This window comes from Lagenorhynchus albirostris, chromosome 11 (assembly GCF_949774975.1).
Source record: "Lagenorhynchus albirostris chromosome 11, mLagAlb1.1, whole genome shotgun sequence".
In the NCBI taxonomy this organism is placed as follows: Eukaryota; Metazoa; Chordata; class Mammalia; order Artiodactyla; family Delphinidae; genus Lagenorhynchus; species Lagenorhynchus albirostris.
The window spans coordinates 4716469-4733700 of NC_083105.1; the positions used below are offsets into that span (position 1 = coordinate 4716469).

The 17232-nt window shown below is 42.5% G+C and overlaps 1 protein-coding gene across 1 annotated transcript in view; it reads left to right on the forward strand.

The window, feature by feature from the left end:
• SMC1B (structural maintenance of chromosomes 1B) overlaps positions 1-16047 on the forward strand; it is an 85971-nt gene extending 69924 nt beyond the window's left edge. Inside the window, exons 18-23 of the mRNA XM_060166896.1 lie at positions 1371-1524; positions 5121-5219; positions 7070-7226; positions 7726-7880; positions 14272-14382; positions 15745-16047. Of these exons, the coding sequence (XP_060022879.1) occupies positions 1371-1524; positions 5121-5219; positions 7070-7226; positions 7726-7880; positions 14272-14382; positions 15745-15837 (769 nt within the window). The 3' untranslated portion in view covers positions 15838-16047. The remainder of the gene's footprint in view (positions 1-1370; positions 1525-5120; positions 5220-7069; positions 7227-7725; positions 7881-14271; positions 14383-15744) is intronic.
• The last annotated feature ends 1185 nt before the right edge of the window (positions 16048-17232 follow it).

Consider the following 17232-nt stretch of genomic DNA (forward strand, 5'->3'; position numbering starts at 1 on the left):
CTCAGCCTCTTGGCATTTCACAATTTCCCACAATGTTCAAAGACCTTTAGTATTTCAAGATACAGCCAGAAAATTCTTTGTCTAAAATTTTTGAGCGGAAATAAGTTCATGTACTCTTTTTTTTTTTTTTTTGCGGTACGTGGGCCTCTCACCGCTGTGGCCTCTCCCGCCGCGGAGCACAGGCTCCGGACGCGCAGGCTCAGCGGCCATGGCTCACGGGCCCAGCCGCTCCGCGGCACGTGGGATCTTCCCAGACCGGGGCACGAACCCGCGTCCCCTGCATCGGCAGGCGGACTCCCAACCACTGCGCCACCAGGGAAGCCCCAGTTCATGTACTCTTGATTCGTATTTAGTTTACTTGATTCGTATTTAAACAGAACCACATCTCTGTCATCAGACCTTTAAAAACCATATAATTCTTTATTTAATTTCATTTCTGGTCCTTCTTCTGGGTCCTCTTTAAAGTTCCACCTTGTTTCAACTGGTAAAACTCCCAAGCCCTCATTAAGATAGAAGGCATTACATTAGTGGTGGCAGTAAAAAAAAGTTGAGACTGTCAGATGCATAATGACTTAACTGGTAAGACATTTCTCTTGCTAAGAGACTCTTTCTCTTGGTTTGATGTTCTAAAATGTAGAACTTATACTGAAAGAGAAATGCAGCTTGAAAAATTGTACAGCTTTAAAAATAAGGTAAGTGGGGCTTCCCTGGTGGCGCAGTGGTTAAGAATCCGCCTGCCAATGCAGGGGACACGGGTTCTATCCCTGGTCTGGGAAGATCCCACATGCCGCGGAGCAGCTAAACCAGCGTGCCACAACTGCTGAGCCTGTGCTCCAGAGTCCGCGAGCCACAACTACTGAGCCCGCGTGCTGCAACTACTGGGCCTGTGCTCTAGAGCCTGCGAGCCACAACTACTGAGCCCGCGTGCCTAGAGCCTGTGCTCCGCAACAAGAGAAGCCACCGCAGTGAGAAGCCTGCGCACTGCCACAAAGAGTAGCCCCTGCTTGCCGCAATTAGAGAAAGCCCGCGTGCAGCGACAAAGACCCAACCCAGCCAAAAATAAAATAATTGATTAATTAAAACAAAAATAAGGTAACTAGGAAAGCACTGTATTGGTGCTAGCCTGATTAAAGTAATAATGTTTATTATTGAAAATCCTCCCTTGGATTAAATAATTATATTCATGGCCTTTATCAGGAGTGTTGAAGTTTAAATTACAAGCATCCATGGGCTAACTCTGCAACTTAACAGCACTCATAAGAAAAAATCTTTTTTTTTTTCATGTACATTTATAACATGTTTTTCTTCCTTGGTGCAACTTTACATAATTAGTAAAATATAATCACTTTTTCATATCTGTGTATTTACAGGGAAGTGGGAAAATGGCAAAAAAAAGTTGTAATCCTTCAAACTTCTCTGGAACAGAAGCGGTTAGAGAAACATAACATGTTGCTTGATTGCAAAGTTCAAGACATTGAAATAATTCTTTTGTTGGGGTCACTGGATGACATCATTGAAGTGGAGGTATTCTAGCAAATGATTTTAAAATATGTGCAGTTGTGTGGAACTTAATGTAAGGCCTTTGGCTGCTTAGTGAAGTTGCATCTATGCAGATTCTTTCTCTTGTTCTGAAGCTCCTTTAGGGGCAGAAAAAATGTCTCTAGGAGGGAAAAAGGGCAGGATGGTCCTCATGCCACAGGGCTGGGCATTTTGTGCAGTTCTGTTTCTCTTGCTAATCCATGTCCTTTGAGCCCCATAGGATGGACCAGAGCCTCTTACCTGTGCACAGATGCCCAAGAGGGGTGAGAGACTTGAACCTGTTGGAGTTAGGGGTGCTGGGGAGGCGGTGTGAGCCACAGGCCAGGTGCCAGTGGCCTGCTGGCGTGAGCACTTCTCTGTACTCTGGTAACGTTGTCCGCGGTGTGTGGAGGGGTCTTGCTGTGCACCTTCACTGACAACCTGAGGTGGTTCTCTCTCAGCAGAAACGTGCCTCACTGAGTCTGTCCAGGTGGTGAGAGTGTGGGGGAGGGGAGGCAACAGCAGGCCCCACGGAGCCAGAGGGCGAGACCAGCGTCGGCCAGCGGTGGACGTTTCTCTGTTTGCCTCTTTCCTTTCTTCCTCGTCACATTTGTATCGCACAGTACTCTTTAGGCTGGCTGGAAGTTTATACACCCTTAGTTCTGTCACTCATGTTAAGAAAGATATGCCTATACAGTTCAGGAAGAATATCTTACTGTTAGCCAATCCAGAGGATGGTGAAAATAGTTATTTCTTTTACCTCTCAGATTATCTCTGAGTTCTTTAGTGAATCTCTGTGGTCTCCCTTCCACATCCCTCCTCCCCTTTCTGCTCTGCCCGCAGTCAGAAATCCATGCATTTCCATCCAATTTCTACTCCAGAAGAGGCCTTCAGTCCTTTGAGTTCTTCAATTTGAAGTAACTATAAAACAGTTTTTCTCCTGCTAATATTGACCACTTCTCATAGCATAATTCTGGTGTGATATACTCAGACATCCTTTTTCTTGGGAATTCCCTGGTGGTCCAGTGGTTAGGACTCGGTGCTCTCACTGCCGGGCCCCCGGGATTCGATCCCTGGATGGAGAACTAAGGTCCCGCAAGCTGCGCAGCTTGGCCAAAAGTCTTTTTTCTCTATTTTAGCAGAGATCACATCCCAGATAGAAGGTAAGGAAAGGATAAGGAAAGGAGAAGACCCTTTGCTGGCCACAAGTGTCCTGAACCCCACTCAGATGGCTTTAAAGAGGGAAAAGGCAGGTAAAGGGCTAGGGCTGGAATGGAGGCAGTCTCCTACGTGACTCGGTCCAGGAATTTGAACACTGTCAAGAACTCTTTCTGGCTCAGTATGTATTGGCTTTATTTTTTCAGATCAGCTCTCCTCGTGGGGCTGCAGCCGTAGCCACTAGCTTTGACCAGAGGGGAAAGACACCTCTCCCCTGCCCCCTCTCAGTTAGAAGAATCCTGGGGAAGAACTGGCTCATTCAGGGCCACGTGTCTGCTCTTAAGGGTGCAGAGAGAGGGAAGGGAGGCATCTGTAACAGCAGAAGTGGATGGGAGCAGAAAAACAGTACTCACAATAATATAGAGAGAAATGGAAAGTCTGTTTAAAAGGCAGTGTAATTTTAGAAGAGGTTCGTCATAGAATAGTGCAGAGGAAGAAGCAGTTGTAATGACTGACATCTAGGTAAATGCTGTTGGTTAAGTACTCCTGCTGCTGCTTTGGTCCTATTCTTTCAGTTAGTGTGAACTTTCAGAAGTATTCTCCAACATGCCCATCATGAGTGTGAAATTATTTGTTTATTAGCGTGAACGACTTTCATATTCATAGTGGGCTCTTTCAAAGCAGGTGTTAATACCTTAAGCTGGATTAATAGTGAATCATTATCTAAAAAAAAAAAGTGATAGTTCTGCTCCACTTTGTGCTGATCAAGCCACACTGGGACACTGCATTCGCGTGCTAAGCATGGTGCTCTTTGAGAGTAAAGTGTCCACGATAGTGAAAAGGCCGCAACCGTGTCGTGCTGGGAAGAAAAGTCTTGGAGAATATGGTTATCCCTCGAAGAGAAGAAGGTCTGTCATAGAGGACGGCCCCTACTTGTTCTTTTTGGTCCTAAGGGGGATACTAGGGCTGGGGGATTTAGGACAGAGTCAGATTTCTTCTACTAGGGGACACTTCCTACTAGAAAGAGGGAGGGCCTCTAGTGGGGAGTTCCCTGATTAAAATTTTACAAGACATCTAGTAGCAGCCATGTGATAGGGGTGCTATACAAGGTAGTGTATAAAGCCCAAAACAGAAAAGGCATTAGGTATAAATTGTGACTCTCCAGAGGGCTGGACAAGGATCGCCGAATAGAATTAATTGTCTTACAACAGTTGTAAGGAATCATTGTCTTACAACCATTGTAAGGTAAAACCTGAGATTTCCCTTCCATTGGAGGTGTGCAGACAGAGGGTAAGTTACCTACATCTGCCAGGATTCTCATAGAAGATTCTTCTATTGTGGGGAAGACTATACCAGATCACTGGTTCCCAAACCATACTGTGCACATGAAGCATCTGGGGATCTTGTTTCCTAAGAGATTGAATTTCTAATGGCTCCCAGGCGAGGCCCGCTCTTGCTGGCCCACTGACCACACTTTGAATAGCAAGGCATCAGATGACTCATATAGAAGCTTAATAAAAAACACGATGTTGAATCACATCAACAGGAAGCATGAGATTCAGGGATTCAGCATTACATTTTGTATTCAAGTTCCACTTCCTTGTGAACCATTTTAACATAAATATATTACATAAAATATAGACTTAATTCCAAAAGTAGTTTTATTGGGTTTGTTTCAGCTGAGAACGTCTAGAAAAGAGTGAGTGACAAAGGGGTTTTTTTCTCTTAATTTGTAAGTCTTTGTTTTTGGTATCAGCATTACACCAAAGACCAGCCTACAGCTGAGTAAGTGCTCATGTATTTGTCCCTTCTTTCCTATTCCTCTCTCCATTCAGAGTGATATATATTGAAATGGAAATATATTGCTATGTTGTCAGCATTGCATTAGGCACTGAGACCACAGCAGTGAGTATAACTGCCAAAAATCCCTTCCTTCACATTCTACTAGGGGAGAGATAGGCACAGAAACAAAATGGTAAACAGATGAAATATTTATGTATTTGGTGATGCTGTAGGCTAAAGAAAATATAAAGCAGGGAAGGGCATAGAGAGTATTGGTGGAGGAGAGTTTGCAATGTTAGATGCAGAGGCCATGGATGTCCTGAGAGAAGCCAGCTGGTTAGCAGACAACGTAGAAGATGAAGAGATGCAGACATCTAGGGGAAGGGTGTCCAGGCAGAGGGCAGTGTGCCGGCCCTAAGGTGGACGTGTGCCTGGTCTGTTCAAGGAGGCCAGTGTAGTGGGAGCAAAGCAAGTACCAGGAAGACTGGCGCAAAGTAAAGTTAAAGGGGAAGCAGAGGCCAGACCATCATGGCCTTGCAGGCCAACATAAGGGTTTTAACTTTCAATCTGCATGAGGTGGCAATCAACTGGAGGCCTTGGGACAGACAGATGAGTAGAGATCGCCATTTCAGATAACAAGGGAAGGGCTTCATGTTTTTCAGTTGGGACCTGAAGCAGAAAGTACCCAGGCAACAATGGATATATATGAAAAAGAAGCCGCCATTGAGATAGACTACAGCTCTCTAAGAGAGGATTTGAAGGTAATTGAAAGATTTCTGTTGTTCATGACTAACTCACGGTAATAGTGAATATTTAAATACTGCAGAATAATTTTAGATGATAGAGCATAAATTTAGGGGAGAAAGTAGATTTCCTAATGGTTTTTTAAGAAATAGTCTAAATAGGTTACACATAAAATGTTTAAAACGTTTAAAGTTTTTATATCACCGTTTCTTACTGTGTGTTCTGTAGAACACCAATACCATGAAATGTCTTGCCGAAGAAGAAAAGTTTCTGTCAGTGTTTTGAAAGTCTATTCCCTTCTTGGAGATTCAGAATGAATAATAAAGTCTTTGAGAAGTCCTGAAATAGACAAAAGTAGCCAACATACTCCAGCATCCTGAATTGCCCTGTCTGTGTCCCAGTGCAGTACCCTCAGTAGGCGACAAATACTTCACAGCTACAGAGCACAAACCTGGAATCCAGTTTCATGGTCTCTTTAATTTAGCAGCTCTCACTCTTTTTCTTAACCCTATAGCCATATTTTGCTTTGTGTTTTGACTTCGTCCTGAAGCTGCTTCTCTCATGAGGGCAAAATGACTGTAGCCTTTCTTGGCCTTCCAGCCACCCAACCACAACCCTCAGAGAAGAGAGAGACTGCCTTTTGTAGTGGTGCTGTTCTAAAGATTGAAGAAAGGCTTTTCCACAAAGCTCTACCAATTGTCCTCTCATCACAGTGGCCTAAATTGGGTCACATATTCATTCCTGACCAATCACTGTTGGGGGTGGGATGGACTTAGCTTTAGACCAAGCAGGGTTCCTGGGACGTATGAGGGAGATGGTCAAACATGGGCTCTGTTAGAAAGGAAGAAATGGAGAATGGACACCAAGTAGCAGTAGCTACCACATCTTTTAATTTCAGATGTTTCTAATATATTTTGTTACATTTGTTGGGCTCTTTTCATTGTACTTGTGGTACTTTTGGCAATCAGAATAAAGTTCTGATCTATTTTATAGTCTATTCAGTGCTTTCGTATTTAGAAAGTCCTTCCCCACGACATTACTGACTAAATATTTATAAATATTTTCTTCCTGTTAGTGATTTTTTTGTTTTCACTCGCCTATTTAATTAATCTGAAATTTATCTTTATATATGGTATGAGGTAAGAATCTGTTTTTTAAAAGGTACGTAAGTTAACCAGTTTACTCAACATCTTCTAAATAATTCTTTTCCCAATGAATTAAAATGTCACCTTTATCAGATATTAATTAACCCCTCTGGGAGGGGGTCAAGAAAATTTTCCTGGAAGGTGATGCCTACATCACTTTTTCCCTTCTCGCTTCACTCAAGTTAGTTCTGCTCATTGTTTAGGTTTCAGCTTAAGTGTTACCCATCCAGATGGGTTGGATCCCTTCTGCCTGCCCCATAATACCTGTGCTTGCCTGGTGGAGGGTTTCGCGCTGTTGCAGACGCCAGTTTGCATGTCTGACTTCCCTGTGAGCTCTTTAAGGGCAGGGACAGAATAGTTTTCATCACTGAATCCTCAGTGTCTAATACATAGTAGATGATCAATATTTTTTAATGAACGAGTAAATGAAGTGATACGTGAATTGTTACTTTTTTAGCCAGATTATGAAAGATGAAGGTGCAGCGTGTTCCAAGAGAGCAGCATCTATGACTCTAGAGCTATGAAAGAGCACAGCCAACTTCAGGAAGCTACAGCAGTGTGACCTGACCGCACTGCAGACTCAGAGAGGGCCGCAAAGGAGGGCAGGAGTGGATGCGGAGGGAGACGGGCCAGATCCCGAAGGGCCCTGTGCCTAATTATTGTACCTTAGCAGTTTGGATCTAAATGGCATGCTAACCATTGCTGTTCTTTGCCAATAATAGGCTCTACAATCTGATAAAGAAATTGAGGCCCACCTTGGACTCCTACGGCAACAAGTAGCATCCCAGGAAGATGTCCTGCTGAGGACAGCAGCCCCAAACCTCAGAGCCCCGGAGAACCTAAAGACTGTCAGAGACAAGTTTCAGGAGTACACAGACGGTGAAATTAAGCTTTAGTTTTTAGCAATATCATATTCATGGGTGTTAGGAGCTTTGATTTCTATAACATTTACTAATAGTCCCCCCTGAATTGTACCTTTGTTTTTATTATATATTTTTTTTCCTGTATTATCTTATAGTAATGTACTTTTAATACTGAATCACTAATTCCTTCCTTTTGAAAAGCGTTCTGCTTTAATTTAAAGACAGGTGTATTGATTATTTTAGAATAGTGTCTTATTTCATACCAGCGTAAGAGGCATATTAGATACTCTGTTGGAGTTTGTTATTATTATTTAAAAATCAGCCCTACCAGAAAAAGGGCTCATCAGTTTTAAGTCATTTTCTTGGAATTAATAATAGTTGAGGCGTTTTGAAGGTAGATTTTACTCAAGACAACCAAACTCAAAATCTAGTTTAAAAAATATTTTATGCTTTAAAGGTGAAATAAGAGAATCCCTTGGTGGTCTCCAAAATAAAGAACATTGATTCTCTCTTAGCTTTTGAGGCCAGCAGAAAGGAAGCCAGAATACGTAGGCAAGAGTTTGAACAGGTGAAAAAAAGGAGATACAATCTTTTCAGCCAATGTTTTGAGCACGTCTCAGTCGCAATTGATCAGATCTACAAGAAGCTCTGCAGAAACAACAGTGCCCAAGTACGTATTTTTCACCTCAAATATGAGTGGGAACTTCGTGTTATTGGTGGTGTGTTTTTTTTTCTGGTGGGAAATCGCCACCACACTATCTGAATGACCCACTTACCGGGCAAAGTCAGCTCATGGAAATTGGTCATTGCAGTGACCTGTGTTCTAGGTCCTACTCATTCCACCACTAACCAGCCTGGACAAGTCAGAATCTCTCTGGTCCTGCTTCTTCATCTGCAAAATGAGTGGGTTAGAGCATTTGGTTTCCAGGTTCTCTTTCAGTTCTGGAATTCTGTCACCTGTACTAATTTGATTTTATAGAGCCGTCTCTGTAGTAAAGTTAGGGTGATGTAGATGATCTGGGGAAAATGGTTGATCTGGGGTCTGTGGAGTTGCCCAGAGTAACAAAGGAGAGGGAAAGAACTAAAGGCAGCGTTCAGATCTAGATGTGCCCCTTGTAATCTCTCCATTCCGTGATCAGCATCCACAGCAAATACTGTGGACTTGAATGTGGACTAAAGATGTAGATCTGATCTGATCTATCTGCTTTTCCCTCTTTCTCATGGGATTCTTTTATGACTGAGGTAATCCTGAATCATATATTTAGAATTTTCACCAAAAATAACTTATTTTCAGTAAAGTAAGACTAAAGGACAGGATTCATCAATAAAGATTTGATGAAAGGACCGATGAAAGGACCAATGAAAGAACTGAATGAAGATTGTTTTAGTAAGACTGCAGCGTATGCTTCTGAGCTTTGAATGGCAGCCTGATGGGGAGGCCTTATCCTTTATGTTAGAATGCTTTCCCTCTACTCCCCGCCCCAGACACCCTTGCTGTCTGTGGTTACATATAGATAGAGCTAAATACATTATTTACAGGCATTGATATTTTTCCATCAAAATGGAGGAAAATCTAACCAAGAGTATTTTGTAGTTAAACTCTGTTGCAATTCCATGTTGAAATTTACTAATAGCTTTTCTGATGCTGCTAAATAAATAACATGTGTTTCAGGCATTTCTTAGCCCAGAAAACCCAGAAGAGCCTTACTTGGAGGGAATTAGCTATAACTGTGTGGCCCCAGGCAAACGGTTCATGCCAATGGATAATTTGTCGGGGGGAGAAAAGTGTGTGGCAGCTTTGGCTCTCCTGTTTGCTGTGCACAGGTAAGGTCACAGTGAGCTGTATGATTTTGCATCAGGGCAGAAACCAAATAGACCTTCCTACAGAAGATCTGTTAATTACTTTTCTTTAGTCATATTTAGCGTACGTGATACAAAACTTTTTTTCAGCCAGACAAGTCAGGTTATGCTGTAGGCCTGTAACAATTTAGGCAGCAAATCTAAGAATTCAGTCTTCGACAGATTTTTATTCAATTTGTTATTATCAGTAGCTACTAATATTCCAGCTTCATAGAAAATAAAGGAGAAAAAGGAGTATCAAATGGCCAGATGTGAAATCAGGATTGCCAAAAAACAGTACCAACAACAAAGCCAAACAAAATAAAAACACCTAACTTGTATATTATTTTCCTTGTCCCTATTCAGAGATCTGCTATTTAGTAAGGAATGTTAAAGTATTTCTTCTGAAAAAAATGTTTAACCTCCTCATTTCCACTGATGGTGACACTTAACGTTTGTAAAATAAAGCAAGGGGAAAAATGTTAGCTAAAATTAAGGCAATTAACTTTTGACATTCAAAGCATTAGATGAAGAACTAAGGTATAGATGATGCTGCCTCTCTATTTTCATGATCAGAAAGATCAACATAAAAGTTTTACAGCTGTTTTCTACTGGTCTCAAGAAGGAAAAGGAATTGGCAATTACAGGAAAGGAAAAGAAAATGCCATTAATGCAGGAGGACTTTGGGAAAAACAGGAGGCAGGAACTTAAACAAGAGCCTGTGTGAAGTAAATCTTAGCAGAATAAGACTAATACTAGGTGTCACCCCCATCCCATTTATTCAACAGATATTTATTAAATATTTACTGTGTATCGAGTGGTGTGAACAGACATTAGAGGGACTTCCTTGGTGGTCCAATGGCTAAGATTCCATGCTTCCAATGCAGGGGGCCTGGGTTCAATCCCTGGTCAGGGAACTAGATCCCACATGCCGCAACTAAAGATCCCGTGTGCCGCAACCAAATAAACATTTTTTCAAAAATAGACATTAGAGACAGCAGTGAAGAAAACAAATTCCCTGTCTCAAAGATGCTTCATTTTAGTTGAGGAAGACAGATGATAAATAAGGTGTATTAGTAAAGTAATTCTCTAATATAGAGACTATTAGAAAATGACAGATGCTATAGAGAAAATTAAAGAAGGGAATGGCGATAGTAACAGGGAAGGGTTTGCAATATTTAAAAGTCTTCTGGGAAGGCCTATTTGAAAAGGTAGTATCTGAGCAAAGATTTGAAGAAATTAAGGGAGAAGTCACGTGGATGGATGTTCTAGGGGAGAATTCTAAGGGAAGAATGTTCTAGACATGAGGAACAAGTGCAAAGGCCCTGAGGCCAGAGGGAGCCTGGCGCCTGTAGAGAATAGACTGTGTGCAGCAGTGGCAGGCACAGGATTAGGAAACTCGTGTAGCAGTCAGACTGGAGGATCATGACGGGTTGGACCAGTGTGGGAGCAGACAGGGCGTGGGGTAGGAGGGACCCTAATCAACGGGAGTGATAAGAGCTGCCATTCACTAAGCTGGAGAGGACCACAGGAGGGATGGGGTTGAGGGGTAGGTGAGGAGTTTGATTTTGCACGAGTTCACGCTAGACACCCACGTGGAGTTGAGGAAGCTGTTGGACCCGTGAGGCCAGGGTTAAAGAGAGAGGTCAGAACTATCAATAGAAGATACTTAAAACCTCCAGAGCAGATGAAATCACCAATGGAGCTAATCAGATAGAGGAGCGCTCTAAGCGCTGAGCCCCGAAGGCACTGCAGTGTCAAGAAGTTAGAGAGATGAGGAGGAGCTGCTAGGAGACTGGGGCCTGGAGCAGTGGGTGAGGCACCGGGCGGAGGCCATGTCCTTGTCCTTGACGTCAGAGGAACGGGGAGGACCGCCCCGCCCCGCCCCCCTCCCCCCCCACCACCCCCCCCCCCCGCGCCCCCGGTACCATCTGCAAAGGTCACCTGGGATGTGGACTGAGAATTGAGCGTTGCATTTACCGACATAGAGGTCATTGGTGACCTAGACAAAAGCATCCAAAAGGATGTGTTTTATTTATTTATCCTGAATACTTAGTCCTCTCCTCCAAGTCTTGTAAAACAAAGTTGTAACTTAAGCGATTATAATTTTTTTCTAGTTTTCGGCCTGCTCCATTCTTTGTTTTAGATGAAGTAGATGCAGCCCTGGACAATACTAACATTGGCAAAGTAAGTTCCTTTCTGCTTTTAATTTCCAGTACAGTGTCTATAATTCAAGGATCATGATGCAGCAGTCAGAAGGCAATTTACCCTGAACATGTTTATTTGATGATTGCTGGTTAAAAATAGATTTTTCTAAGTTAAAAATCTAAAAACAAGATGATTCAGGGTAGTAGCTTTCATTCAAGGTTTAGGGGACCCTCAATGAGTTCCTGGGGAGTCAAGTGAGAATCACTATACTGGATCCACAACATTGCTACTGGGTGACTTGCTTTTCCCTAAATCTAGGTTTTTGGGACCTAGTAGTAGACCTTAGTAGTAGTAGTAGTAGCAGACCTTAATAGTAGGCCACATGGCAAACAGGACCAAATTAGTGTTTAATAAAGTCCAAAAATAACATATCTAAATAAAATTCCAAAGGAATTAAAGTTCAAAATTCTGCTCCCCTTCGTTTATTAAAATTTATAGTCATTTACTACACTTGCACTGTTTTCAGTATTTGAGACCATGGGGGAACTAAGGACACAATTGAAAGTCAGCCTTAAAGATCAGTGCATAGATACACAAAGCCACCTGAGAGACAGGCTCTCAGACCACACATCCTGACTGTAAATTTTTGACCTGAGAATGGGGTTGACCATGGACACGTGACCAAAGGATAGCGGCAAACACTGGCAGTGCCTGTCACTGCCCAGGGCTGGGACAGCTCCATCCTGCAGAGTCCCTGTGTTGTGGTCCTACTTCCAGAGCCATCCATTTCCAGAAATGGATGAATGAAATGACTGGGCTTTGCATTTACAGCTGCTTACAAGGAGGCTGCTCTGGTCATGCTGACAGATATATCTCTGTTAATTTGTACACTGGCATTCTGGTTTATACCTTAGTCTTATGAGCTCGGTTAATGAGTCCAGCCCCGAGAGATTTAGTCAGTCTTGGGGTGCCACCCTGACAGGTCGAGTCTCTGAAACTGACCTCCCTGATTTCTTACTCTGTTGAACCTCATGTGTAATGCCTGGGAGAGTCAGGGGATTTTTCAAGAGCTGCAGCCTGTGGTAACTTCTAATTTTAGGCAACAATGTCATCTTTCAGATTTCCCAGGCTGTATTCATGTAACCCAAACCTCTCTAGGACCTTATCTGTTTTTTTATACTTTTTTAAAAATTTTATTTATTTATTTATTTTTGGCTGCGTTGGGTCTTTGTTGCTGCGCTCAGGCTTTCTCTAGTTTCGGCGAGTGGGGGCTACTCTTCATTGCGGTGCGCGGGCTTCTCATTGCAGTGGCTTCTCTTGTTGTGGAGCACGGGTTCTAGGTGTGCGGGCTTCAGTAGTTGTGGCTTGCGGGCTCCAGAGCGCAGGCTCAGTACCTGTGGTGCACGGGCTTAGTTGCTCCGCGGCATGTGGGATCTTCCCAGACCAGGGCTCGAACCCGTGTCCCCTGCACTGGCAGGCGGACTCTTAACCACTGCGCCACCAGCCAAGTCCCGGACCTTGCTTTTTAAACATGTCATAGCGTACATAAGAATAGCACATCAACACCACCCCCACAGAAGTTAGAAAACAAATCCAAAGTCCCCCGAACGTTGTAGAGAACAGGCAAGAGCCACATTCTGTGACCTACCAGAGACTTCAGGATTACTGGGGGAAGAAAACGGGAAGAAAAGAAAATCTTGATTTGTCTCTCTTGAATGCCAGCCAGTCTGCATCAGCTAACTGGACTCCATAGCCTCACTCATTTGGGAGAAATTTCCCCTCAGAAGGTTAATTTTAGTACTTTGTATCCCATACCCTTTGTGTGTGGTCTGGGGGGTGGGTGGGATCCATCACTGTGGACTGCCCCTTCTCTGTAGCATTTAAGGGATCCATATCTCCTAGCAAAATTTAGATGTTCGTGTTAGTGGCATCTTCACATACTAGGTCTTTCTTAAGACTTTTCTATTTGCACCTATCCTATGTATCAAAAACCTCTTAATTTCCAGTTTCCCTTTGAGATTTACGTTCCTGGCACCCCGCTGCTGAACTGAGTATGAGCAGTGATGTAATATGAGCAGCTTGGAAGGCGCTTCCAGTCCCTCTTGTGATCAGGGTGCCCAACATTGATCACAGGCAACTCTCCTAGCAAAATGCATGCCTTACGTATTTGCATCCCATCTCCTCTTCCATTCTATCAATATCCCAAGACTTTTTAAAGACCTGTATCATAGTGGCTGCCATTGCCTCTAATGCGGCAGTTCCTTCTATGAATTCAGCCTCTTAGCCCAAAGCCGTTTCCCTCCTCTCATCATTCACCTCAACTAGTGACTCATTCCTCAACCAGAGCTGCCATTCCTGCTTCCAGAACTTGTGCCCTTAGTATCTTGGGTGCAGTCAGGACCAATACACATGGAGAAGACACCCTCTGGAATTGCAGAGAGATCCAGGGAGTTGGCAAGTATCTTGTTAAACTGTGGTTTGAGTCTAAGTTCTTTATCATTCTCCAAATTCTGAGTAGTTTGTTCACCAAGACCCATTTCTATCCAGTCTATCTGTTCTTATTCTCATTCCTTGGAATTAAGCCTCCTGAAGGAGCTGTTGAGTTCCCCTCTAACCAAATGAGTTGATTATGGATTATGAATACATATATAATCGCCATATTTTTCCCACCCTGAGGCTTTGTTGGCAATATAGGAAGTTGGAAGTTTAAATACCAGCCCTTCTTCACCCTCATAAAATATCTGAGTGGTAGTTTTATCTTGTTGTAAAGGTTGATTTCGTATTCACATGATAGTATCTTAAGTTAGAGCTTTATTCTTAAAAAAATATTCTTCCAAGTTTTCAGGTATAGAATTAATGAGGTTTATATATTTTTTACTAACCTCTTATTTTACAATCTGAGCTATTTCCATTTCTGCAGTTTTAGTGGATTTACTGAATTAACAGAAAGGGAAGTAAGCGCCTTGTCACCTAAAATGGGCAGATTCAGAGACATGCAGAATCACTGTCCTCCAGACCCCGAGAGACGAGACCTTTCTTTACTGATGAAATGTGTGCTTTCTCCTCCCTCCCAGGTATCGAGTTATATCAAAGAGCAGACTCAGGACCAGTTTCAGATGATAATCATTTCCCTAAAAGAGGAGTTATATTGCAAAGCTGATGCACTGATAGGCATCTATCCAGAGGTAAAGATAAGTAAATGGGGGAGAGGAATAAAAATCACCTTAGAGTGTCCTGACAGCACAATTATAAGTTCCTAGTGAAGTCTGTAGATACTGTTTGATTTCTGCAGTTTATAAATATAGGCTTAAATGATTTTTTAATCAAATAAGACTTAACAGTAACTACTCAGATATTTTTCCATGGCAGTACACAGAAATTTAAGATATATTTTAAGTGAAAAAGAAAATTGAAAATTGCAGAACAGTATGATAATTGTTTATAAAATAATAGTACATATTAACTTAGAATAAATTGTCAATATTGTTTCATATTTCTGTAATGTTTGAATGTTGTAGGCAAAAACATATGCATTGTGGTAGAACAAGGAACTATTTATCTTCCAAAACTAACCAAGGAAAAAAAAAAAACCAAAGAAATTGGCAAGTTCCAAGTTGTATAGTAACTTCTAGAATTCAAACACACCTTTCTTGAGCCACCGAAAATACTTACCTGAGCTAATGGAGCAGGGCAACTCATTCAAATCATTCAATTCTTGGACAATTAGGTTTTGCTTCCTGTGTTTTCCTTTAAGCTAAGATAAAAATTAACTTCCCTTCCTGTGCCTAATTAATGTTAGGGGATCACTGGAAATATGCTGCCAGAGAGAAATGGAAGTTCTCATTACCAGTGTAGGAGAGGGATAAAACCTTTTCCTACCCAACTCAGGTTCTCTGGCTGGGGCCCTGTAAATTAGACCAGCAATAGATAGATTAACAAGAGAAAAACAGGTTATTAATATGTGCATCATGTGTGCACACATGGGTACACCCAGCAATGAGTAACTCAAAGGGCTGGCTAGAACTTGGACTTAATACCATCCTAGGCTAAAATAAGGAAGAGTCTTGGGGCTTCTGGGCAGGGGAGGCAAGTGATGGGAAGGTGACCAGGAGAAGTACAGTAAACAAGGGCTGTTCAGGCAGATTTGCTCTGCAGATTGAGGTGCCTTCTCCACTGATAAAGAGTTAAGAGTGGAAAGGGTGTCATCTTTTACATAAATGTAAACTTCCTTTACAAAAGGAAAACCTGTGCCTGGTTTTTGGAGCTTTTCCTACATCTGCTGGTTTTCAGTAGCCTCTGGCTCAAAACAATCCATATGCAAAAGAGGCCTGTTTTCGGGTGGCATATTCTGGTACCCTTTACCAGATTAATATAAAAAATAAATAAAGCTGATGTAAATGCAGAGGAGTGATACCTTTTGAGGTGGCTCTAAGGAGGTTCCTTTTCAAATGCAAATCTAGACTCACTAAAGGCTCTTATTTTACATTTAATAGCACTTATTCCCTAAGTAAAGGAACTGACTTTTAACTGTCTTCTCTCCCTTTCAGCATGATGACTGCATGTTCAGCCGAGTTTTGACCCTAGATCTGTCTCAGTATCCAGATACTGAAGACAAGAGAAAGCAGCAGGAGGCCCGTTAGGACGCAGAATGCCCCTGTGCTGTAAGAGCAGAGTCACGCAGCGCCCAGGCTAGTCACTGTTCTCACTCTGCCGTTCAACCCCACAGCACTCTTGAGTGACAGACTTCTGGAGCAAAAGCTAGACAGCCTGTGTGTCACTTATGAAAAAGCTTAATTGCTACCAGGCAAAGATGCTGTAGCTCACTTCCATTAAGGAGTGCCCAGGCCCCATTCCAGCAGGTAGTATTTTTTTGTGAGTTAGCTCTGAAAGTTTAAAAAAGAAACCACCATAGTTTTAACTTCCATTTTTGAAAGCCAGTCAGAAAGTTTTCAAATCCTGCATCATCTTTACTCTGATCTCGCCTTGTATGTTTAAGTAATCTTTAAGGGAAACTCTTAGTTTCTAAGGTGTTAAACCTGTGTTTTATGGAAAATTATTTCAGAGGAACTGAAGTCAGTATTGAAAATGCCAATAAAAAAGTCTAATTTCAAATGTCTACCATCTACAGTTTTAGAAACAAAACTTTAAGGTGAAATTAAATTATGTCTCCTTCAATGCAATTTAAATTTTTCTGAATATAATTTCTGTTAAGGAAACACTGAAGAACACAGGTTTTCCCAAGTAACAACTGACTTCTCCACGTAAACAGTCATCCTTATTATCTGTGGGCATCACGCATGCCAAAATCCAACACGCTCAAGCCCCTTATTTAAATTGGTATAATATTTGCATATAACCTGTGCACATTCTGTCATATACTTTCAATCATCTCTACATGACTTATAATGCCTAATACGATGTAAATGCTATGTAAATAGTTGCCTGTATGCGGCAAATCCAAGTATTGATTTTTGGCATCTTTTTTCCCCCGACTATTTTTTTTTTTTTGCTGCACCACACGGCTTGCAGGATCTTATTCCCCCAACCAGGGATCGAACCCGTGACCCCTGCAGTGGAAGCACGGAGTCCTAACCAACCACTGGACCACCAGGGAATTCCCTTTCCCATTTTCTTTTTGTTTTTGTTTTTGTTTTGCGGTATGCGGGCCTCTCGCTGTTGTGGCCTCTCCCTCTGCGGAGCACAGGCTCCGGACGCGCAGGCTCAGCGGCCATGGCTCACGGGCCCAGCCGCTCCGCGGCATGTGGGATCCTCCCGGACCAGGGCACAAACCCGTGTCCCCGGCATCGGCAGGCGGACTCTCAACCACTGCGCCACCAAGGAAGCCCCCCCCTTTCCTATTTTCAATCCAAGGTTGGTTGAATCCACAGATGTAGAACCCATGGAAACGGAAGGCCCACTGAACATTATTAGGGGTAGGAAAGAAAGTTGCAGAGTTTTCAATAGTACTTCATTTCCATTTAAAAATGGAATTAAAAAATTCTAAGGTGCTGGTGGTCTTGTATTTAAGGCTGCTT